Raw genomic sequence first — 23,627 nt, 5'->3', positions numbered from 1 at the left:
TCTAATATTTAATTACATTTAAATTTAAACCAAGAGAAACACAGAAAAGAGGGAGGAGGGGAAGGGAAAGAAAACAGAGCTCTGTTTGATGCTTGCAGGCCAGTGGCAGAACAGTGGCTGAGCCTGGAGCCCAGCTGTATGCTCCTGCTTCTGACGCTGCACCCACCTCTGTGTGCCATCTGAGCACTGGGGGCTATGCTGTTTGAGCTCTGCCCCTGACTTCAGTGAGGTGAGACTGGGCCCAAAGTGGTGTGCAAGCCTAGGTGTCGGCCATGCAATGCTTTCCAGGAGCATCTGTAGGTTTGTTGTGTTGTTGTGTGATAGTAAACACCCCATCCTCTGTAGCTTTATGATTAATTTGGGGTGCAAAATGCATTTGTCACTAATAACAAATTCATTCTTTGGTGGTGAGTTAGAGCCGAATTATAAAGATGATTGGTGAGACTCACAGAGACTTCGAATTTTATTAGTAGCACGATCAATATAAGTGAAATCACAGAACTAGAAAAACCAGATAAGGTGACAGCATCACATGTACTCCCAAACCTGTGGGCCTGGGGGTTCCCCTTAAGGTGAGATTAAGTGTTAAGGTTGTCACCATCCTGCTATCTCAAGGTCCCACAGATGGTCGGGTTTGATTCCCTTTTTATGCACCAATTCCTTACACCTACCTATTGCTGGGACCCTATGTGGTTAAGTTTTGGCATCTTGTCCATATTTGTCATTCCTGCTACCCATGTGGGTGGGTCTAACAATTGTCATAAGCAGCGGTGCAGTTCAAAGGTTCTCTATGCAATAAGTCTGGCTAAATAAAGCCTTTACAGCCTAGACAGTTTATCACAAGGTCTATATTGCTAAATCCTCTCACCCAAGGTTACTCACCAATGCCAGCTTTTAGTAGGCTTCTTGGGGCCTTGTGCTAACTGTTGCTACCACTAGGCCTCCAGCTAAATACTAGACGTCAGACAGCAAAGCCCACTTTAAAATGTTCTGTAAGGCTCTTTGCATTCGAAAGTATGATACCTGTAGGTTCATTCATAGACACTGACTCCGTGGGTGCTCCGGGGCTGGGGCATCCATGGGGGAAAATTGCTCCCCGCCCTGCCCCCCCCAGCTCACCTCCATCTCCTCCCCTGAGCACGCTGCTGCGTCCTGCTTCTCCCCCTAGCTCCCAGCACTTGCGCCGCAAAACAGCTGTTTCATACGGCAAGCCTGGGAGGGTGGGGGAGGAGGGGGAGCGCGGCGCGCTCAGGGGAGGAGGTGGGGCCAGGGCGGGGATTTGGGGAAGGGGTCCAATAGGAGCAGGGAGGGGCGGAGCTGGGGCAGGGACTTTAGGGAAAGGGTTGGAATGGGGGCAGGACAGGAGCGGGGCAGGGGTGGAGTTTGGGCGGGGCCAGGGGCAGGGGGGCGCGAGCACCCACCGGGCACAGAGAAAAGATGGCACCTGTGGGTTCATTTGCACTATTTAACAAGCGCCTTAACTGCAGCTAAAGACCTAAATAATTATTGACCTGATCACCACTCCTGGGTCCATGTTGTTCAGACCGATAGGTCAAATGTTCAGCAGGGAGGAAGCGCCTGGCACTGTGAGTAGAGTGCCCCTTTCCCAGAAGTTCTTAATTACTGAGCTGGGAAGCGAAGGCCCTGCTATGTCAGTGGTGGTCTGACCCGCATCACTGTCGTGAGTGAGCACCTGGCAAACATTAATGACAGTGTCCTCACACTACTCTGCCTGTTTTAAAGATGGGGAACTGAGGCTCCCAGAAACAGCTGGCCTAAGGTCCCACAGGGAGGCAGGGCCAGAGCTGGGACTTGAACCTACGCTTCTCATGTCCTACACCGCTGCCTTAGCCAGAAGATTGTCATTTCTGTGGAATGCTGCGGCTAGGGTGACCAGGCAGTCCCGATTTTTGGGTCTTTTTCTTATATAGGCTCCTGTTATCCCCCACCCCCTGTACTAATTTTTCACGCTTGCTGTCTGGTCACCCTAGCTACGGCAGCCCTCAGGGGCAAGCTGTAGGTCAGTTTCCAGTCGGCTTTAATATTTATTTAAAAGAATACTCTTTGGTCTAAAAGAAACTGTGTATTGGGGGGAGGGGGGAAGAGATATGTATTTGTAAAAAGTTCTATTGTTAAACCAATACTAACTCAGGGAAAAAGACGTGTTGTTCAGGTTATTCCCTTGGAAAAGTGCTTCTTCCCCAGTGGCCTTTCACACAGGTGCTTGGTACAAGAGGTGTGGTTCACTGTGCAAGCTGTAAAAAGCGTCTGACTGAAAACAAGGCACTTGCCAGAACAATCTACAGCCTTCTGTAATGACTCAGCCACATAACACTGCAACTCCAGGTAATTACCTACTCTGTTCATTCCCTCCGGGGCACCTGGCACGGGCCGCTGTCGGAAGACAGGATACTGGGCTAGATGGACCCTTGGTCTGACTCACTATGGCTGTTCTTATGTAATGCACTGGGTTAGTGGATGTCCAAGGTATTTCTCCAAGCTCTGCCACGTACAGGGCCAATTCCTGCAGAATTTACGGAATCCCCACCTAGCAAACTCCCATTGTGCTCATTGGGATCTTTGAGCAAGGAGAACGGGATTAGCCCCATAGCCTTAGTGGGAGGAGAGTGATGTGATGGTGGGGGAGACAGTGTGAGGAGAGGTTTCAGAGTAGCAGCCGTGTTAGTCTGTATTCGCAAAAAGAAAAGGAGTACTTGTGGCACCTTAGAGACTAACCAATTTATTTGAGCATAAGCTTTCGCTGTAGCTCACGAAAGCTTTTGCTCAAATAAATTGATTAGTCTCTAAGATGCCACAAGTATTCCTTTTCTTAGTGTGAGGAGAGGGGACCAACAAGGTGTTGCAGGGTGTGGGGAAGTTGTGTGCAGAGAAGTGTGCTGAGAGGAATGAAAAGGGCATGCTGGGAAAGGAGAGAGACGCCCATGGGGAATGAATGACATGGAGGTGGGACGAGGGTGAGGAAGTGGGAGAAAAGGGGTCTCTGTTTTGGCTGTCCTCCGTTGACAACCCTTTGGGACTATTGCAAGTTCCACGGGAGCAGAACATTGCAGCAAAAGTTCCGGGCCAGATTCTCTCTTCAGTGGCATTCCCCCAGAGCGGCACCAGCATAACAAAGAATGGACCCTGCTCCTCAGTGTGCCGGGTGACTGCGGTCAAATTGGTAGTTGCTCACTTCTTGGTGTGAAGGGAAACTGGAGCTGTGCTTTCTAGTCAGCTGACTGAAGAGACAATCTATCCCAGTGAGCATGGTGACATGAGGTGGAGGGGAAAGCCCAGGCCTGGCAAGGTATCACTGCCCTGGGACTCAGCTTTTGGCTGGGCTTGGGCAAGAGGGTCAGGGCAGCTGACACAGAATCATAGAAATATAGGCCTGGAGGGGACCTTGAGAAGTTATCAAGTCCAGAACCAAGTTAACCTGTGAAAATTGCTATGAGAAGTCTCTGCCAAAGTAAAAATGCCTACTCTAGCTGTTAAATGAGGTTTCTCCATGCCTTCCCTATCTGCACAGAGTTGGCTGTTGGCTTCCAGCTTCTCGTTGCCAATTTGACCCTTAAGGAAGGTAGCTGTGCTGAGGAGTGAGTTCATGCCAAGTAAATGCTCAGCAGCATTTGCAGTAGAGAAGGACATTAAAGTGCCTCACCAGATTTTGCAGCAAATAAATACTGATAATCAGTGGCCAAAATCTTGCTGTAAAATGGTCCATTGCAAGTTTCTGGTTTCTGCAGAAGCCAAAGGGGGAATTAGCCGCAAGGTAGAAGGCTGCACCCAGCTTTAGACACCATTTTGAACCCAGGTTGTGTGTGTGAGGGGAAGACAACTATGCAAGGTGAATGTCACACTAGCCTGGCCCCTTCCTCACACACAGCCCCCAGCCCAGTGGGATACAGAAGAAGGAGCTACAGAGGGCTGGGAATGTGGGTGGGGAGGGGAAGGGCAGAAGTCAGTCTCGCTCTCAGTCTTACTGACAGGTTTCAGAGTAGCAGCCATGTTAGTCTGTATTTGCAAAAAGAAAAGGAGTACTTGTGGCACCTTAGAGACTAACAAATTTATTTGAGCATAAGCTTTCGTGCATTCGGATGCATTCAGTGGAAAATACAGTGGGGAGATTTATATACACAGAGAACATGAAACAATGGGTGTTACCATACACACTGTAAGGAGAGTGATCACTTACGATGAGCTATTACAAGCAGGAGAAGGGGGGGGGCGGGAATAAACATGGGGAAATAGTTTTACTTTGTGTAATGACCCATCCACTCCCAGTCTCTATTCAAGCCTAAGTTAATTGTAGACAGTTTGCAAATTAATTCCAATCAGCAGTCTCTCGTTGGAGTCTGTTTTTGAAGTTTTTTTGTTGAAGAATTGCCACTTTCAGGTCTGTAATCGAGTGACCAGAGAGATTGAAGTGTTCTCCGACTGGTTTTTGAATGTTACAATTCTTGACGTCTGATTTGTGTCCATTTATTCTTTTACGTAGAGACTGTCCAGTTTGACAGTCTTAGTTATTACTTAAGCAAACTCTCACTGAAGTCGATGGGAGTACTGCCTGACTGTTGCTTAAAAACTGAATACAGGCCTCATTGTTTGGCCTTTAAAACACAGGGCTTAAGGAGTACGTAGAGCTTTGTATGTTCCCACCTAGACTGAAGTAAAATTCACCCCTGCACAATCGGTACAAGAGACACCACTAAATTTCAGGGACAAGTAAATGCCTTTGTGGTTTCCAGGGAATATGTCTGTTTTTTGCGCATCCTGAAGTGCTGTTTCTGACCCCACAGACACGATTCTTATCACCGTGAGTGGCTGTTCCTTAACAATTGACAACCCTTTGGCGGAGAAACACAGGGGGCCTGCAAAAGCTGCTGGTTTCTCTGTGTTTGAGAGAGACGACATGAAGAAAAAAAAAGATAATTTCTCCTTTTTAAATTCAGACCACAACACGGGGTAAAAGCAGACATTTGAGCAATGAGCTGTTCTGGGAACTCCATTTAAAGTGAAACTTGCCCCGGGACCCAGATTATTCATTGAGGTGGGGCTCTGCTTTTGTGCAGGGCCTGGGATGTGTTAAACACAAGAAGCACTGATCTGAGTGCCAACAAGCATTTTAAGCCTGGATTCAGCAAGGTGCATACTTCAAGTGACACACATTCTTAGGTCCCTTGCTGAACCGGGGCCCCGAATGGCACCTAGAAGGCTGAGGACCCCAGGTTTCCCCCACAGGAGGGGCTGAGGGGAGAAGGAATTAGAATGCAAGATGCTCTAAGCGTGGCAAATGGAGACCTGTTCCTGCTCCCCACATCCCAAGCCCCCGACTCTGCAGAGTGAGTTCTGAAGGGCAATCCCACGCTGGGACCTCAGTTTTCTGTACAGGAGTTAGTGTCCATAAGTGCTGGGAAGGCCCAGAGACTCTCCTGGACATTTCTGCTGTGCAGCCACAAGGTAAGGGAAGGGGGATGATGGCACAGCAGCATGGCTCCTAAAGGAAATGAGGAACTCGGAGCAGCAAGCAGAGTTATGCGCACCAAAGCCTGCATGTAAAACTTGTCTCTCTTAAACCAACCCCCTCCCCCACTTCTCCTCTGCCCATCTTCCCTCAGTTGTCTCGCTCCATTGATATTCCCAGCCGGCCCGTCAGGTTTCTGCTGTGCCTATTCGATCATAATCACGTTCACTGAGTAACGTTGGCTTGCAGGTCTAACTTGCAGCAGAGTTTGCAGCTGGAAGCTCAAACTCCCATTTAGTTGCTGTATGGCTTTGTAATCTGGAAATGGATTTAATTTGCTTTACTGAATTACAAGCAAATTAAGCTAAATACATTGTGTTTTGTCTGGGTGCATTGTCTGTTTTTCATCAAGGAGAAAAGCAGTAAATTGTCATCAGCACAAGTTTTTTCCTTCAATGTCAATAAATTCATGTTTTCTAAAACATAAAACATCTCTATAAACAGAGGAGTATTTTCCCTTGGGGCCAAGGGCTGAATAGCTTGAGTAATTCATTTTGTTCCCTCTGTCTCCCATCTTTCATCACCCAACTCCTTAAAGAACATCCTAACCAACAACACAATCTGTGTTCTATCACACCTCCCCCCACCCCCACGCTTTGATTGTCTTAGGCAATATTCAATTTGATAGCGTTAAATGGTTCTTAAAACTTTCCCTCTGGCAAAAGCCTCTTCCCTTCAAATTAGAATTTTTTTTCTTGGCTATAAATCAACATTAGAGCCTCATACGTATAAACAGAGTAAATAACACAGCACTCTAAATAGGAAATTTATTTTGCATTTTCATTTCATGAACCATTAGAGAGAATATTGTGCAAAAACCAGAAGGGGAAACATCAAGCTGATAAAATGACAGTGTTCATGCTTCATTCTGTGTGTATAACATTTTAATAGGGATGATATTATTAAACACATTCAGGACCACCCAGGCTTTGTTTAGGTTACAGCTATGGTCCAGTGATCACTTCCATTCAAGGACCAATATTACAAAATGCTATACTGTAGCCAGACTAATTTTAACTGTCACATACTCTTCTTACTTTGGTGACTACAAAATATTGCAAGTTTGGTTCTGCTCTGAAATGTTACTGTGCAAAACGGGCACTTTCTCCTTCGATTGCCTCCTTCTCTGTGGTTAACCTCTTAGCTGTTTGGGAACACAAATAAGTTTTTGATGATGTCCTCCTCTTTGCTCTGCAGCTCCAGCACAGCTAAGAGAGAGTGCATAATATGAATAGGATCATTTTCCAAGTTCTCATTTACAGGGAGGTTAGTCAGTGACATCAGAGCCAGGACTGGGTGGAAATTTTCTGATGGAATGTTGTTCTGCTGAAAATGCTGATTTGTCAAAACAGAAAAGTTCTGCGGGAATGTCCCATTTTGACAAAATTCCAGCAGCAAGCAGGCAGGTTTCCAGTCGGAACTTGCTTGCCAGGCAGGTTTTGAAATCTGCCTGGTTTCCTGTTCACTTGCCCACTTGATTCTTTGACAGCCTGGCAGCCCTGGCTCCTAGGAAGCTCCAGGAGCCTTGGAAATGTTGCTCAAAGATCACAACAGTGACTTTTTCAAAACAAAATTTTGTAAACTGTTTGTAACAAAACCCAGAACCAAGTGAAAATTGCTTACTTTTAGTTGTTGTGGCAGATACCAACTTGGTTTCAGGAGCCCTGAGACTCATGACCCTGGGCCAAGTTTCAGACACAACTTTCTGAAGTTGTGGCTTCTGGTGGAAAGCATCTTAAATTGAGTGGCTCTGAGTGGCTTCTACTTGAAACCAGGCATAACACAAAGGTGTCAGATGAATTTTGCTTTGTATTTGGGGATTTATCACAAGATGCACAGCAACTAATTCAGGAGGCAAGAACTCCTAAGAACTGAAACTGCCAGCTGCCTAGTCCTCTTCTCTTCTCTTCTCTTCTCTTCTCTTCTCTTCTCTTCTCTTCAGACTGCTCTCATAACCAAAAGGTTGGCATGCAATCAATCCGCTTGCAAATTTGAGGTTTTTAATCATTTCTTTTTGATGTACATGAGATAAATTAGTTAATGGATGGCCAATAACAACAAAGAGCTGAGTACTGTGACATCCACTGAAATCCAGGTCCAGTAATATATCTTGATTAAGGCTAAGATATTGTCACAGAGGTTATGGAAGTTGGTGCAGGCAGTGGGGGGACCCCACAGCTCCAAGCTGCTGCCGTGGGGAGCCCTGCAGCTTCCAGTCCCCGCAGGAGGGGGCAGACCCCACAGCTCCAAACTGCTGCCCGTGACAGGGAGGGGCCCTGCGTTTTCAGCCACCCTGGGTGGGGGGCAAACCCTGGAGCCCCAGCAGCGGTGGGCACTGGATCTTCCTCCTACTCCATTTTGTCATAGTTATTTTTAATAAAAGTCAGGGACAGGTCACGGGCTTCTGTGCATTTTTGGTTATTTCCGATGACCTGGCCGTGACTTTTACTAAAAATAATCATGACAAAATCTTAGCTTTAATCATGATAAGTTCTCTCTCCACCAGCCTATACTTACTGTTATTCAGTAACAAAGGAAGTGTCTCCTTCTTAAAGACTCATGTTTAAATCAATTGGTTTTCAAGATAAAATGTGTGTGATTGTTAAGGTCTCTCGTAGGCTTAACCTGAAATGACAATTAACAGCTACATAACTTCCCTTTGGGAAAAGCATCTTTTACAGCACTCCTTCTATTAACACAAACTGAGATTTCAGTTCTTGATCGATACAGTCATTACAGAATTTGTTGTTGCTGGTCATGGGGGTATAAGAGAAATGCAAAATCTTTACAATCATTGGCAGCTCCTTGGAGCTACAGAGCGGGAGACGTACAGTTCTCAGTGACTTAACCAGAAATTGGGTTAGGCCCATTGTACATAGGCAGGAGCAGTTAGGGTTATTGCCCTTGTGATTTTAAAGGTGTGTCTTTGAGCAAACACGAGCAGTAGATCTATTGCTCAAGTCATTGTGACTCAGCGAAGCTGGTAAGTGGTGTAAATATATGATACCGTCAGCGGACATACAGCAATTTAACCTTCGAACACCTGGCAAGTTTATTTTGATTTGCTGTGTGCTGGCCAGAACATCAGGTCTATAGGAGTAAATGGCTACTACTGAGTTGTCTATTCACTGAAGCACGAGAGATAGAAGTGGACATTTCAGCACTGGACACACAATGTTGGGGCGGCTATTGAAAAGTAAGCCTCTTGTCACAGGTATTTTGAGAGCAACCAATTTCTGGAGGTGTCCATGTACCAAGGATGCTCAGATATTGTTACAGACAAGAAGAACGCTTTGTAACAAAGTGGAGGCCACAAAGAAGGTTATTTCTCAAACAGCTATTCCAGGTGGGTAGAAATGTTTTGTTCTGTGTTTCACATAATTTACAGTAAAATGGCTAGTGACTGACCCGTTTCTCTATCCTCTAGCTAAGCTGAGGAGATTCTGTATGTTCTTTGTGGGTACCACAAAGTCTCTGAGACAGAGTCTCTGGCAGCCCCACCTTTTACAGTGTACATGGACAATTTCTTAATTTCCATTTAAAAATAGTCCTGCTTCCATCAAAGCAAATGTTCCCAGTTCATGGAAGTAAACTAGTTAAATTAAAAAACAAACCAGCCAGGAAATAGATGTATCTATTCATGCCCTAGTAATGAAGTCCTAGAAGAGAAGCTATTCATATTATTGTAGGCAGTCGGCCGAGGCTGGTGGAGCTGCTATTAGACTCAGGCCTTGCAAAGTAAATTGTCACCTTAAGTTTACAAATATACCCTGATAGCAGCTCTCAGGTACCCAGGGTTCGTCCTGTAGCATCCAGGTAGGTCTCAACCCAGCCTCTGGCAGCGGGGTCTCTCCCCCAGCTCTTCCAGCAGTGGGAGCGTTAGAAAGTGGGAGAACTATGGCCTCGGTGCAGGAAGGGTTCGGGTCAGGCAGCGCCGAGGTTCTGTGTCCCTGAGGGCTCCTGCAGGCACCAAGTGAAGGTAATGTTTTCAGGCACAGAACGATGGCTAGGCAGGAAGCGGACTGAATTGCACTCCCTGGGCTAGAGAGACCCGGAGTGGGGATTTATCTTGAGAGAGGGCAGTTCGTGCTGGCACAGCCTTCCCATGGGGAGAGGTGGCTTGGAGGGTGGGGTAGCTGCTTGGCGCTCCATATGAGCCCTGCTGAGCAGCTTCTCCAGCAGCCATGATACCCGGGACCTTGCAGCAGCTGCTCAGCCACCTCCAACCCTACCAGTGTCACCCCTGGCTGCCGAGGTCTCCTTTCCTAACCTGCACTGCCAGCTTTCAGCAACCTGGCCTGGGGGAGGGGGCGGGAGAGTGGTCTGGCTGCCTGTCTGAACGGGGGCTGGCCCTGACAAAATTCCCCTGGAGCTTCAGCAGCCAAGAGTCGGGGTGCAGGGTGGAGGCTAGTAGCCATTGGGGATCTCCAGCTGACTCCCTGGGGATGGCTGATTGCCTGGGCTTCCAGCCCTCCCTGCCTTGCAATGGGCTGTCATCCTGCCCCAGCCTGCTGGTTTACAAGCCTGCTCTGCTGTCACTGACTCACCCTGCTAAGAAAGCCAGCAGTGTGTCCCGCACCTCTGAACCACATCTCTCCCCAGGGCTGGGACAGTAAAAGCCCCCCCCCCCCCCCGCCCTTCACTGTGTGAGAAAGGGGGGCAGGGTTTATACTCTGAATTTTTCAGCCTCTCTCAAAACTGGGGTGAAAGAAAGGCCTTGGTCAGAACAATGTGGTGTTATTTATCCAGGTAAACTCAGCAGGGAATGATGGTCTTTGTCTTCTGTCTCCTAAGTCTGTATGTAGCTTCAGAGTGCGTTTCATCCAGGGAGAGCAGCAGTAATTGTGACCATTAGCAACGTGGGGAGCTCAAGGGGAGCTGGGCACATCAGCTGCACCCCGTCCTCCCCTACCCCCACACAGAGCATTATGTGCTTCTAATGCCACTCTTTATTTTCAAACTCAAGCAGCATAGTCTCGGCTCAGGGGGGTTGATTTTCTCCTGCCTTGTGTCTCAAGTTGTCATCTACAGCTCCACGCGGCCAGAGCAGATTCCTCGGCTCACTTCTAACTGTGCGGGAGAGAAGGCCGTGGAAAACCAGGTGCTCTGGCATCCGGCTGGCCATTTCTTGTTATTCTTTCACAGTGGGCTTACTTCAACTGGCCTCATTTCAGACCCAATGTTGGGAATGCATTTCCAGGCTGGGGCACAGAACTTACTTTGTAGTGACACATGTTGAGAGAGAATACCAATGGGCTCCCCCGGATAATCTCGTGTGGTGCAATGCATCCTAATGGTTGTGCCTGTCATTGGCTCTCATGAAAGCATGTTGTCAGCCTCCCAATAGACTGTATCTTAACACAACCTCCCTCCTCATTCTCTTTGTGGAATGGCGACATTGTCAAGGAATTAACACAGCAGACAGTTTGCTAAACCTCACTATTTTGAGCATTTAAAAACAAGACGAAACAGGAGACAGGGTTCCTGGTCAACAAGACTCTCTTCAGCAAAACATCCCACTCCGCTCTCAGAGTCAGAGCATCTGCCTGGGGGAGAGGAATGGGAAAGGAAGATAGATAAGACCTTTGAGGAAGGCAGGCATGGGTCCAGGACATTCTCAAGTTCTGGCCCAGAGCAGAAAGATTCAGCGGGAACCAGAGCACGTGGGGAAAGGGGGCAGAGATATCAGAAAGCCCTTGTGCTCAGTGTAAAGAGATACTGGGGAGAGTATGGGAGGCTCTGCAGTGACTGGGTGTGCCCCGTGGTGGTCCCAGTCTCGGGGAGGGGTAGAAGGAGCATGGAGGTGCTGGACTGGAGAATCCTGGGAAGGGTTGGGGAGGAGGCCAATGTTGGCAGTGGCCCTGGGGCAAACAGAAAACAGGGAGGGTTGAGTTTGAGGCAGCTGGTTCAGGGGCATGGCAGTGGAAAAGCACAGACTCTTCCATGGCAGCAGGGCGGTGTTCTGAAGTGGTGCGATTATACCCCTGGCACAGAGGAAGAATGGGCAGACGGGCACCTTTTGTGGACTTTTTGTTTGATGTTTGTTAACCTTGGAAAGGGAGAATTTTTGCTGGTTTGGCCCAAGCGCAAAACTGATCTAGTCACACCAGCAAAGAGGGGAAACTACTGCAGTGGCCACGCCTGGCGATGGAGGAGTGCGACTCTGTCAGCGCGGGGCGGGCCTGAAGTTTGTTCGGTTCCGGCTCGGTACCAGAGCAGCCTCTCCTGCAGCTGCACATTGTGTACTAGATGCGGCAGCTAACACAGATACAATCAAATACAAAGAGATGATGAGGAGGAACTGAGCTGTGTTTCTGACTTCCGAACACTGAACTGGAAGGGGGTGGGGGGGAGCATCTCCTTGTAAATCTCTTGCTTGACCTGTGTGCGGTAATGCTGAAAAGTGGCTATAGTTTCAGACCAGCAATTTATTTTGGGGCTTTCTTTCTACAAACATAAATAATGTACAGTCTGTTTTTGCTGCAAAGCTTTTCCTGGGAGCCGTGTGTGTTGTTGATTTCAGTGAAGGGAATTACTGGGGTGGGCGAGACACTTGCCATTTACATCTGGGATCAGAGTATAGATCAAGCCATTCACCGCGGTGGGGAGAATGTCACTCTGACCTTGTGGTACGTTTTCTGTGACGCTGCCCTCAAAGAGAGAAAGAACCTTCGTTCCCTCGCCATTCATCCGAGGGCTCCAAGCAAAATCAGCCCACAGCGGCCAGGCTGCAGTTAACAACAAGGCACTTGGAGCCAGTCCTTGGCTGTGTCCACACTAGACTCTTATCCTCCACCCCCCACCCCCCCGCAGCACCATTTTTAATAGAACATCTCAAAATTATTTCTTTGAAACATTTTTTTTTATGGAAAAGGCTCATAAATGGAATGGAAATTCCCTCCCACCAAAGAAAAAGTTAATTTTCTTCCAACATTTTTTAAATTAAAGATTTTTCATTTCATTTATGGGCTTGATGCTGGACTGATCTAACGTCCCTTCTGGCCTTAAAAATCTGTGGGTGAAATCCTGGTCTATTGCAATCAATAGGAATCTTGCCATTGACTTCAGTGAGGACAGGGTTTCATCCTATGTATCTACGTTTTGCCCCCGAATTGGAAAAATCCATACAATTCATGACATGAAATCTTCTAACTTCTTGTAGTGTTGTCGTGAACATTGCACCATTGCAGCTTGCTTGGCAGAGTGCCCATCCAGAAAGTAGACCGGCCACTGGTATTTTAACCATCGCTGGCAATGGTTAGACTACACAATGACTAAAAAACTCCTTTCATCATTGCGGCTGAATTGCAATGGGGGACAACTACAAAAGAAAATGTCTAGACAGGGCCCTTGAGTTGAGTCGCTAAATCTCATTGATCTTAATTGAGGGTGGGTTTGCCCTTAATGACAGGTGTCCTCGAGCACGTGAAGCCCTTCTCTAAACTTTCAGCCCAAGGCTCTTTTTCTTTAAATGCAGCTTTTTACTTCCACTCTTAACTTAGCTGATGACTTTCTTTGGTACTATCTTTTACAGGCCGTGACACATTCAGAAATGACAGGAGACCTACAGCATTTGATAAAAAGATATTATTATGGGCGGGACGGTTTAAAAAAGAGGAGGATATTCCAGTTCTAGTATCGTAAGTAAACCTGTTTTCTTATGTTGTCAAAATCTCCACCACTGGGTATGTGTGGAACGGCCAGTTCAAACCTTCCCTTGCGTGGCCAGTCGCCAGCGCTGCGCTTACACAATGAGCGTTCTTTTTTCTAATAGTACAACAGGACGACGTGACCGTGCATGAAATGTGTGGGCGCACTGCTGTCTCAGTACAAAAACGATACAAGCCCATCTTGAAGCAGTCGCTTTTTTTGCCAACTCTGTAAGGTGAACTGAGTTAAATTGCTCTGGAGATTAGGAATTTCAGAAGAGGACAGAAATCATTTTTGACACAAATTGCTGGGTAGCTCACAAATCACTGAGCTGCCTAATGTCCATTTCAGGGTACGTGCTTTAACCACTGTTCTGAATCGGGAACATCCATAGCTTTAGCAAACAACGTCTGAAGTGAGTTTCCATCAGGCCAGTTTATATTTTCATTTCCCTATTTAGATCTTTTTTTGAAAAAGAACATCAGTTCAGTGTGTAGAGACATTAATGCCACCTGGTTTTTAACATTGGTGTGTTTATGTGGTGGTGGTGGGCTTCTTTACCGGGTCCTCAACACATGCTTTCCCCATACAGATGTAATTAAAGTCACTCTTTTGCTACAGTTTCATGAGTGATTGGCTTAAGCTGTCATGCTAAAATGTCTATTGCAAGAAATAACAGTCAAAGAAGTGCCCTCAGTCATCTGCAGAGCCCAGTAGAAACATCTCAGCAATGACTATGAACAGTTAACAAGTCTCTGGGAAGACTGCATCTACCATCTACAGCCTCAAGGACCATTTCAAGCAGTCCCCTGGTGTTAGTAGGAAGGTGTTTGGGAAAACTGCCAAGGTGCAGGGCTGTGATGTCTGAGCTACAAGGACACCTCACTTAGTTGAGGACCCTAAGTAACAGAACTGCTGGGATCAAGCTTATTCCTTGAATAGTCCCAATAACTTTAACATGGGCATGGGTTTGCATAAAAATGCCAATGCCTGCAGCAAGAAAACCCAGCATTTACAGACTGCTTGTTTGCCACCTGCCCACAAGCACACATCTTTCTTTGTACCCATAAGTGCAGCACCGGTGGTGTGTTTTCCCCCTCATGATGTGTGGAAGGATTTGCAATACAGTTAGTTGTTGCCTAAGATCATGTTTGACCTGCTGTGAGATTTTGAAGCTCCGGGAAGTGACTAGTTCACTCCTCATGATAGTGACCGTTGTGGACACTTAACACAATTGAACACCAGGAAAAGAAACATCAAACAAAGATGTCTTCAAAGTGGGTGTTCTAACATAAAATATTCCCCTGGGCTCTCTGCTGAAGGAGGGGAACAGAGTCAGTGGGGAAACATGGGGGTTTCAACAAGTGGATTGATTCTAATGTGTATTTGATTTGGGGGTAGGGTTAGTGCAGAATCTGCCTCTTCCTGTGTCTCAGATCTGTTCCATTTTCATATTTGTTTTCCATTCAAGGCCCTAATCCTGCAAGCAAGCACAAATGGGCTTAACCGCGCTGTGGTAGGGAGTCTCATTGAGACCCATGGGACCGTTAAAGGTCTCCAGGTGTTTACAGGATGGCCCCTGAGGTGCTGGCGATCAGTCACCACTGATGCCCAGTATAAAACATGGATTATAAGGACACGGTCCAGATCAAGTCAAGGGCAGAGCATAGCTCACTGTCCCAGGAGCAGGGTAGGAATCAGACAGTGCCTCTGAGAATCACAATTTGCTTCCTGACTTTTCCTCTGCCCACCTGCCTGTGCAAGAAGTGGCTTCTCTCCCCACACTGGCTCCCACGATGCAGGTGACCTGCACTGGGGAACGATGCTCACTTAGCCCTGCTGAGAATCTAGCCCTGGAGTCTGCTATTAACAACGTTTGTTACTTGATGGTCACAGTTGCAGATGCGCTGGGCTTCATAAAATCCTCCCAGCTGGTGTGCTACTGTCCCGTGCTTTAAGCCTTCAGCTGCTGCCCACTCGCTTCCATCCTCCTCGCAGCTGCTGGACGGCTTGCTTTGCTTTGGCTGACTTTTCTACGTTGAAAAGCGCCTCGTGCATGAGCTTGTCTTGGAATGTGATAGGATGATAATGACAGACCCAAGGGGGAGTCGCCGTGAGAAGCAGCTGCAATGTGAAAGCTTCCATTAATCCTAGCCAAGACTTGCGTTCCTGGCCCAGGCCAGAGCGCCATGTCGCCCCACCAAAGGTAGCATTAGCCGGCAGGACCATCATTCGTACGTATCAATGGAGGTCAGACCCCCATCTAGTTTAAATCAGCACAGTCAGCTGAGGACGTGGCCCCCTGGATTTCAGTCATGAAAAGGATTAAATTGCACTCCGAGCTCTGCCACTTGTCTGCTCTTCACTCCTGAATGGGTCAGGAAAAGGCAGAGGAGCAGCATTCATTCCCTGGTGGGCCCCCTTCAGATGTTTGCTTTATGCAGCGTTTGGCTAAACCCCTCAGGCAGCAGCTAGTTGACTGTTAACTTCTTGTTTAACAATCCATTAATATAAAGAAACCAGAAGACCTCTGACCAAAATAAACTGCCACTGGCAAGAATTGTGCAATTCTTTAAACAACTTTCCCCTCTTGCCCCCCCCCAACCCTCTTGTTTTATTTCATGCTGTTGTCATTTGACCAGATATCTGCTCTGCCCTTCTGCAGATCTGAAGTCATCAAAGCTGCTACGAACAGAGCGAGGATCAAAATTTGCTACATCACAATGGCGCTGACTCTGCTAGGCTGCTTGGTCATGATCATCTCAGGCAAGCAAGTAAGTATGTTTGTACTGACTGGTCAGCAACCGCACTGTTTGACTGGTGCAGATACGACTTTTTTCTTAATAAATACAAAGGTTTTTTGAGCAAATACACATTAACCAATATATTAGGGATGATGAGTTACTTACCACATGTTTCTGGCTGTAGTATGGTATTGGTGATGTGACTTATTGGACCATTATTCTTTCTGATTGACTTTGCAATAACCCATTGCAATGCAACTTTAAAAACCAGTTATTTCTCTGTGGCTCAGTATAGGTCCTCTCCAAAGAGAATGGACAATTCCTACTGACTTCAGTGGGCTTTGGCTCAGGCCTAAGTGAGACACTGTATCCATTTCTTTCAGGCCACTCAGCCCATTCTTTCCCCAGTGCTGTGGGCTCACACTCCCCACTGAGCAGACCACGCAAGCTCGGCTTGCCCTGGAGGAATTGTCATTTGCGGCGGCATCGCTCAGCAGCTGCTTGATGTTCATGCTGCCCTGCTGGTTGTGAGGTAGACCATCCAGCGCCGTGGTCTAATTACACACGCATCAGCTGTGTGCAGTGACCATTCCTTGCTGGGCTGGTGTGACCCTTCTGATGAGTGACAGCACAGAAAAAACACAGCCTCCAGAAACGTCAGCTCAGCGTAGGTGGGAACAGGTGGCCTCCTGGCAGGGATGGGAAACCTTGATGTGGAAACTGGTGGCCTGAAGCCTATGAGTGAAATAAATTAAACAAACAGGGATGGGTGGATGGGCTTTGGAAGCAAACAAAAACAACTCCAGAGGGTCTCTGCTTCTGGGTCTTTCAGTGATGAAAGCCCCCCCACCGCCCCGGTTTGTCCTAGATGTTTGCATGCCTTTGGAGCAAAGGCAATATGCTTTCTCTGCTAATCAGAGGCTCCAAATGCTGACAATTAGGTGAAGCAAGGAAATCTATCTTCAATAATTTCTTTCATTGTAAAAAATCAAAAGAACACGGAAAGCAAGAGAAGCAAACAAGTGGGATATTTATTGTTGGGGAAATTTTATTGTGCAAATGAGATTCACCGTTTATGTTCAAAGGCTGCGAGAAGAGAGGACACGCTGCTGAGGATGAATGCTGAAAAGAAGGCCATGTGGCGGGCTGAAGCAGAGACAGAACTGGAGGCAGCTGCAATGAAAACTCAGTGATCAAGGCGGGATTGATTTTAGCAGCCAGCGACAAGTGATTTATATATGTGGCACACGCACCTCCGTTCCGCTAACTCTTTGGAGCTTCTTGTCACGGCAAAGATTTCCAACAGAAAACTGGTTACTCATGAAATTTGAAACCCTAGTGGAAATGCCAGCAGACTTGGTTAGAAGCCTTCTGCTGATCTCTGAGCTTTTGTATAGGCCTCAGTTGGCGAGTCAGAATCAGTATATCGGCTTTTTTCCAAACCGACATTGGCCAGCTTGGAATCAGCTGAAAAAAAGGACAAGGGTGGTTCAGAGGGTTGGGTGCTAGCCTGGGACTCTTGAGATCCAGCTTCAGTTCCTTGCTTTACCACTGCCTCCTTGCGTGACTTTGATCAGTCACTTACTCTTTATGCCTTAGTTCCCAATCTATAAAATAGAGGTAATAGCATTTGACTACCTCACAGGGATGTTGTGAGGGCAAACACAATAAAGATTGTGAGGTGCTCAAATACTGTGGCTAGCGCGAGGCCAGAAGCAGTTTTCTCACCCTGTGAGAATTGTTGAGGTTTCAAAAAAAATTTTCCCATCCAAGATCAGGATGAAAAGTTGAAATCTCAAAAGTTTTTGCAAACAAAAACAAACAAAACCCACAATATTTGGGGGGCAATCTAGGTATTTTTTATTTCAATTTTGCCTTTCCCCCCCCTTTTTTATAAACCTTTTTTTAGTCTAAATTTACTAAAATTTTGAAATGAAAAGTCACTGTGACTCAAAACCCCCAATACTTTCCGGATAGAAGATGCTGAAATGGGACATTCTGACAATTTCAACTCTTCCTTCCAAAAAGTTTTTGAGTTGGGAGATTTGTCAAAATCAACTGTGTTTTAGCACAAAAATGGTTCAGTGAAAAATTCCTCACCAGGTCTAACTGCACTAGTGGGAGCCATATACATTTCTTAGATAGAAAACTTCCTGGTATTTCTGCTGAAGGATACCACCATTCTAAATACAGAGCCAGGCACTCAGTCTTTGGAGGGACAAAAGCAGTATCACTAAATCAGAGCAATCCAAACGAACCATATTCTAGCAGCTTGCTTTAAGGGGGTGGTGGAAAGCTTGGTAAAAGTGACCTTCCAGAGCCTATCTGCTGGGGGGAATAATGGCTGAGCTGAATTTTAAAAATCACTTATGCACAAATCTTGTCTTCACCCCTACCCCTAAAAAACCCCTAAGTCTCCTCTCTGTGGGCATGCTTAGCTTTGATTGGCAGTAGAATGTGTGTACTTCCTTAGCAGCGGGGTGGGGAGCAGGCAAATCGTGGATCAGCCAAGCAGGGAGGTGTTCACGCTCCCTGTGGACCTATTTTCACAAGGGAGAATGTGGTGTAGCATCAAGCTGGTTTGGGTTGGTCCACGGGAGCAGCTGGGCCACAGCCAGTGGGTGTAATATCAGGGAAATATCAGCTCAAAGGTGCTGGGGCCAGAGAAGATGCATCTGCAGTCAAGCAGTTCTGCTGCTGACCTTGGTGGCTGGGTCCCTGGGCAATGATCTTTATCTCAGGATACCTGCCCTTATGTAGAGACGCACTGTCATGGCAAAGCGTTTTGCCTTGTTGCGTTGCCCTGTGGTTTTCTTTTTAATTCAGGTCATTGCCTCACATGAAAGCTCCCAATCACTTGTCTAGTTCTGATTGTAGTCAGAATTAATTGTTAATAAATTATTTGCTAAATTTGGATTTTCTGGTCACTGTGGTTCATTAATTTGTGATAAAGCAGCTGTCCAATTCCACCTAAAATGAAGGCATCTTCTCACAGCTGCACTGAAAGTGTCACCAAAGCCTCTTGGCTGATGTCTGACAGCTGGGAGACTATGCTAATGAAATATTGAAAGTTACATTTCCACAGAAGTGATTAAACTTTCAGACATGAAAATGCACTGGTTCGGATGTGTGGGGTAACGACCTCAAACACCTTGCATTATTCATGATCTTTTGGGCTTCAAGAGACTTGTACGTTGCGTGAGGTGAACAAGGCCATTGACGGGGAAAAAAGTACATTTTATCTTATTCATAAAAAAATGCAACCGGTGTATAACATGGTGAATGCACTGTACTAAACTCATGCCTCATGTAACACCATCAATGTCAATGGGGTTACACCAGGGATGAGTTGGACCCCCCACTATGGTTAAGCTTATTACTCACATTGAATTCTTCATATTAGAGTTATATCTAGGGCAGCGGTTCCCAAGCTTGTTCCGCCGCTTGTCCAGGGAAAGCCCCTGGCGGGCCGGGCCGGTTTGTTTACCTGCCGCGTCCGCAGGTTCGGCCGATCGCGGCGCCCAGTGGCCGCGGTTCGCTGCTCCAGGCCGATGGGAGCTGCTGGAAGCGGCGCGGGCCGAGGGACGTGCTGGCCGCCACTTCCCGCAGCCCCCATCGGCCTGGAGCAGCGAACCGCGGCCACTGGGAACCGCGATCGGCCGAACCTGCGGACACGGCAGGTAAACAAACCGGCCCGGCCCGCCAGGGGCTTTCCCTGGACAAGCGGCGGAACGAGTCTGGGAACCACTGATCTAGAGGCTCCCAGTCAAGCCTCGGGGCCTTGTTGTGCCAGCCACGGTAGACACATAACAGGGGCTCACAATCCAGGCAGCACCTGTAAAGAGATCCAGGCCCTAGAATGGGGTCCGCCCAAACTCGCATGGTCCCCATGGTCCAAAGTGCTGTGCTGTAGAGTGGAGTGGTGGGAGGCAGGACCACCCAGAGCCACTGGGGTCTGGTAATTCCCAGCCCTGTAGGGAATCGGCCTGAAGCTGCATCAGCTTCTCTGTGTGTCTCCTCCATGCTGTGGCACCGAGGCCAGGGGCAGCAAGTGACGGACACGCCCTGGCAGTGCGGCTCCAGGGATAGGGCTGGGCAGGAGCACCAGAGTCAGTGCTGAGGCACAGAGTTTTGGAGTAGGTGGTCCTGGCCCCCTGGGGATCTCGGTGCTTGAGGGGGGCGGGTCCCAGAGCTCAGGCTCCATTGTTAGCTCTGCAGTCTGAGCACCTCGAACCCGAGTCAGCTGACACGGGCCAGCCGCAGCTGTGTTGTGGGGCTTTTATCCCATGGAGACATACCCCTCCTCGTTACAGGAGACGTGTTCAGAGCTTCGGTGAAGGGAACTAGGCTGAGTTTTCATCACCCTGCAGAACCCCTTCAGCCTTTTTCTTGGGAATGGTGACTGGGGCTGGCCTAAGCGGATTTGGCCTGGTGTACATTTGGCTATAGACAGGGACATTTGTGTGTCTCCATCTATCCTCACAGATGGGCTGGTTTGCTATGTGAAGCTGATTCTTTGTGTGTAAGCTGAAGGCTTGAATTCTGCTTAACACATTCACAGGAGGAGGAACATGCTGCCTTCCTACTGATGGCCAGATAATTGGCAAAGCCTCTGTTGAAACAAGGTGTGCATCATGCTCAGACTTCTATCGCACGGGGCAACAGCATTAGTTGGCTGTTCAAACACCGTAACATTGATCAGAACTATAACTTTCCTGGTGCCTATTTTTCAACTGTTATGACTCCTAGCAGAAAAACAGAGGCAGTCTTAAATATACCTCTAAGAGCCAGCAAATGAATCCATTACTCCACCCGCCAACAGCTCCTCATCTCTCTACCTGAGAAACAAAATAGCTGGGGGGTTCTTGGGTAAGAGAGAGTATGAAATCCTCCTAAATAGATGAGAGCTCTGTTGGCTAATACATATATAATACATATAATCTCCTGTATTACAAGCATCAGTAAACAAGAGACGAAGCAGTTAGGATTCCAATACCTCGCACCCACTTTTAATAGTATCATTCTGGATGTTCAGCCCTGGTTGCTTTTGGGTACTCATTGCTTATAAATAGAGCTGGGTGAAATTTTTCAGACCAATTTGTGTGTGTGTGTGTGTGTGTGTGTGACCCATGAAGATTCAGCAACACACACATATTGTGACTTCATACCGGGTTGGCCAAATCTGTTCATGTCGAAAAAAGCAAAACAAAAACAAAAATTCAGAAAAAGTCAAAAGCTTTTGTTTTGACATTTTCAAACAGAAATCGTCACTCGTTTGGGTTCAAAATGACTTTTCAATTAGAAATTTCCTTCAATTTAATTTTAAAATAATCAAACATGTTAAATGCTCAAAAGTCAAAAATGAAACATTTTGTTTTAGGTTGAACAAAATGCTTTGTTCTATCTGAAATTATTTTTTTCTTCAACTTCCAATTCACTGAACATTTTTTTAAAAATCATTTTTGGTTTGACCCAAAACAATTGTGTTTTCATTTTTTTGGAATTGCTAGTAAAAGCCAAAAAGTCAATTATTTGTATAGCTCTAATTATAATGAAATATACCTCTGCATAGTCATCTACAAGGTCTGTTTACAGGGTGGTTAGTTTTTAATGTGAAACATTCTGCAAACAATCATGCTAACCAATGTCTGACTTGACCGCTACCCTTCACGAGAAATTGCTGGCACAATATAATGCAGTGTCCTTTGTAGAGTCATGGGAGTGTAGTAATTACAGATGCCACTAGAGGATGATATAGTGCTGACTGCTCAGATAATCTAGGATGGAAACTCTGCATATTTAAATTGGTTTCTTTCTGCGTTTGTCAAGTTCTTTGAAATCCCCTGATGAAAAGTCTCTAATTAATGCAGTATCCTGCACGTATAACAAGCAAACCCCTTCACATTTCAGGCTTTTCTGTCTATATTGTTTAAACGTTATCCTCTAACCCCCAGTCATTTTTAAAGGTGGTGTAGGAGTTGTTATTAGATAGGAGTTATTATTAGGTTTTTAAGCATTTGCCATCTGTATCACCAGTCTCTCCCAGTGGAGAAGAGGAGGAGAAGGCTGGTCTTGTAGCTAAAGCAGAAGACTCTAGAGATCTTGGTTTTGTTACAGTCATTCTGTGGCAAGTCCCTTAACTTCGCTGTACCTAACCTGCTTAGGTCCTTTTAGGCAACTATGTACCTCTTTAAGCACCTAAATCCCTTCGTAAACCTGGCCCAAAGACATTCCATCCTCCTACAGATCCAAGATAAGTGAATTAATTAAGGAGCACTCTCTCATGCTATCTGGAGTAGCTCACGTCTGCGAGTGCCAACCCCAGACCAGACTGTCCAGAAGCAGGGCAGAGACCCCATACTGGCTGTGTGTTCTGTCATTTCACCAACCCAGTAACAAATGTGAACTCCTACAGCACTATACCAGCCTTACCATGGAGTCACAGACAGTCACTTTGGGTATTCCAGTCTATCTCACCACCCAGGCAAGCTGGACTTACTGATAGACGGTCACTTAGACCAAAGATCACAACAACATTCAGGTTACTCCCAGTCCCAAAGGACCAGTCACTTACCCCCGATCAATTTGTACCTTAGATTTCACACCAAAGACAACAGTTGTAGCCAATCCTATAGTAAACTACCTACGGATTTATTAACTAAGAAAGAAATGAGAGAGTTATGACAACGTTAAAGCAGGCAGGCATATATACACAAATGAGTTAGTCTGTGGTTCCAAAAGGTGACAGAGCTGTAGCAATCTGTCAGCTGTGAAGGTCTTTTTAGGACTAACCCACACTGACCCTGGGATCTCTGCTTCTGTTTCATAGCTCCGGCTCTGTGAGTGTCTAAACAGCAAAAGATGAAAAATTTTCTGTCCGGCTATTTTTTTTCCTTCTTCCAGAATTCAAGCTGATGGGATGAGCCCTTTTGCACGTAGCCTCTTCGGGATGTAAGGGGAAATTAACAAAGCCTTTGTATTGTGATGTCCCGCAATGGCCTATTTAGTTTTGATCGGCCTTCTTGATGGGCAGGAGAGGATCCCTCCTGACTGGGTTCACAGTTCCAGAGCAAATATTTGTTATAGTTACAAAGCAAAAACATAACTATTACCTTATGGCATATGGTAAAGATATTATAAGTGAGATTAATGCATGCAGCAATTGAAAAGCATTTCACAAAGTCTGAACGCTAAACACATTGCCATATGTCTAACCCCCATTTTAACCATACGATCACACAAGTGAAACAGACTTGCTTCCAGCGATGAATTTGTCAGTGCTCAGCTGAAGCCTAAAGTCTTGGCACCTGGTCTGCCAGCATCACACACTCATTCAATGAACTGAAGTAACATTACTGCAATTGCATTTGATAAACCAGTCTAATGCCCATTGACTCCCGGTGTGGGTCTGATTCCATGGGTGTCAGATCAGGGTTAGGCCATGTCCAGCATGTGAGCGTGGATGTACACTGTGAAAGAGGCTCAAGGCCAGGCTAAAATGTTTTGTTTACTTGTGGGACTTGAACACCCGACACCTGAAGTTTAGTTGGCTTGGCCAACTCCACCTCTGGTCTGGGCCCTCTCACGGCTTGTCTATATGAACAATTAGCATGCAGTCAGCTGGGCTGTAAATCTACCTCACACTAGCCTGCCACACACTGTCTGTGTGGACCCTGCTACTGCCCACTGGCAGTTCCCTAGCATGCTCT

General features: G+C 46.7%; 1 protein-coding gene across 4 annotated transcripts in view; it reads left to right on the top strand.

The window, feature by feature from the left end:
• The window catches only part of LOC140916966 (protein FAM162B), a 28,673-nt gene extending 9,868 nt beyond the window's left edge, over positions 1-18,805 (top strand). For 3 of the 4 annotated variants that reach the window (XM_073358862.2, XM_073358861.2, XM_073358863.2), the window contains 3 exons: positions 13,059-13,164; positions 15,840-15,948; positions 17,004-18,805. In XM_073358862.2, the coding sequence (XP_073214963.1) occupies positions 13,059-13,164; positions 15,840-15,948; positions 17,004-17,111 (323 nt within the window). In that variant the 3' untranslated portion in view covers positions 17,112-18,805. Of the gene's footprint in view, positions 1-8,580; positions 8,871-13,058; positions 13,165-15,839; positions 15,949-17,003 lie in introns of those variants that run through there. The other variant, XM_073358860.1, reaches the window with a different exon arrangement.
• Positions 18,806-23,627: the final 4,822 nt, after the last annotated feature.

The sequence above is a fragment of the Lepidochelys kempii genome, chromosome 9 (genome assembly GCF_965140285.1).
Source record: "Lepidochelys kempii isolate rLepKem1 chromosome 9, rLepKem1.hap1, whole genome shotgun sequence".
Lineage (NCBI taxonomy): Eukaryota > Metazoa > Chordata > Testudines > Cheloniidae > Lepidochelys > Lepidochelys kempii.
Note: the sequence above shows the minus strand (reverse complement) of the source record. Positions and strands in the feature narration are given on the sequence as shown.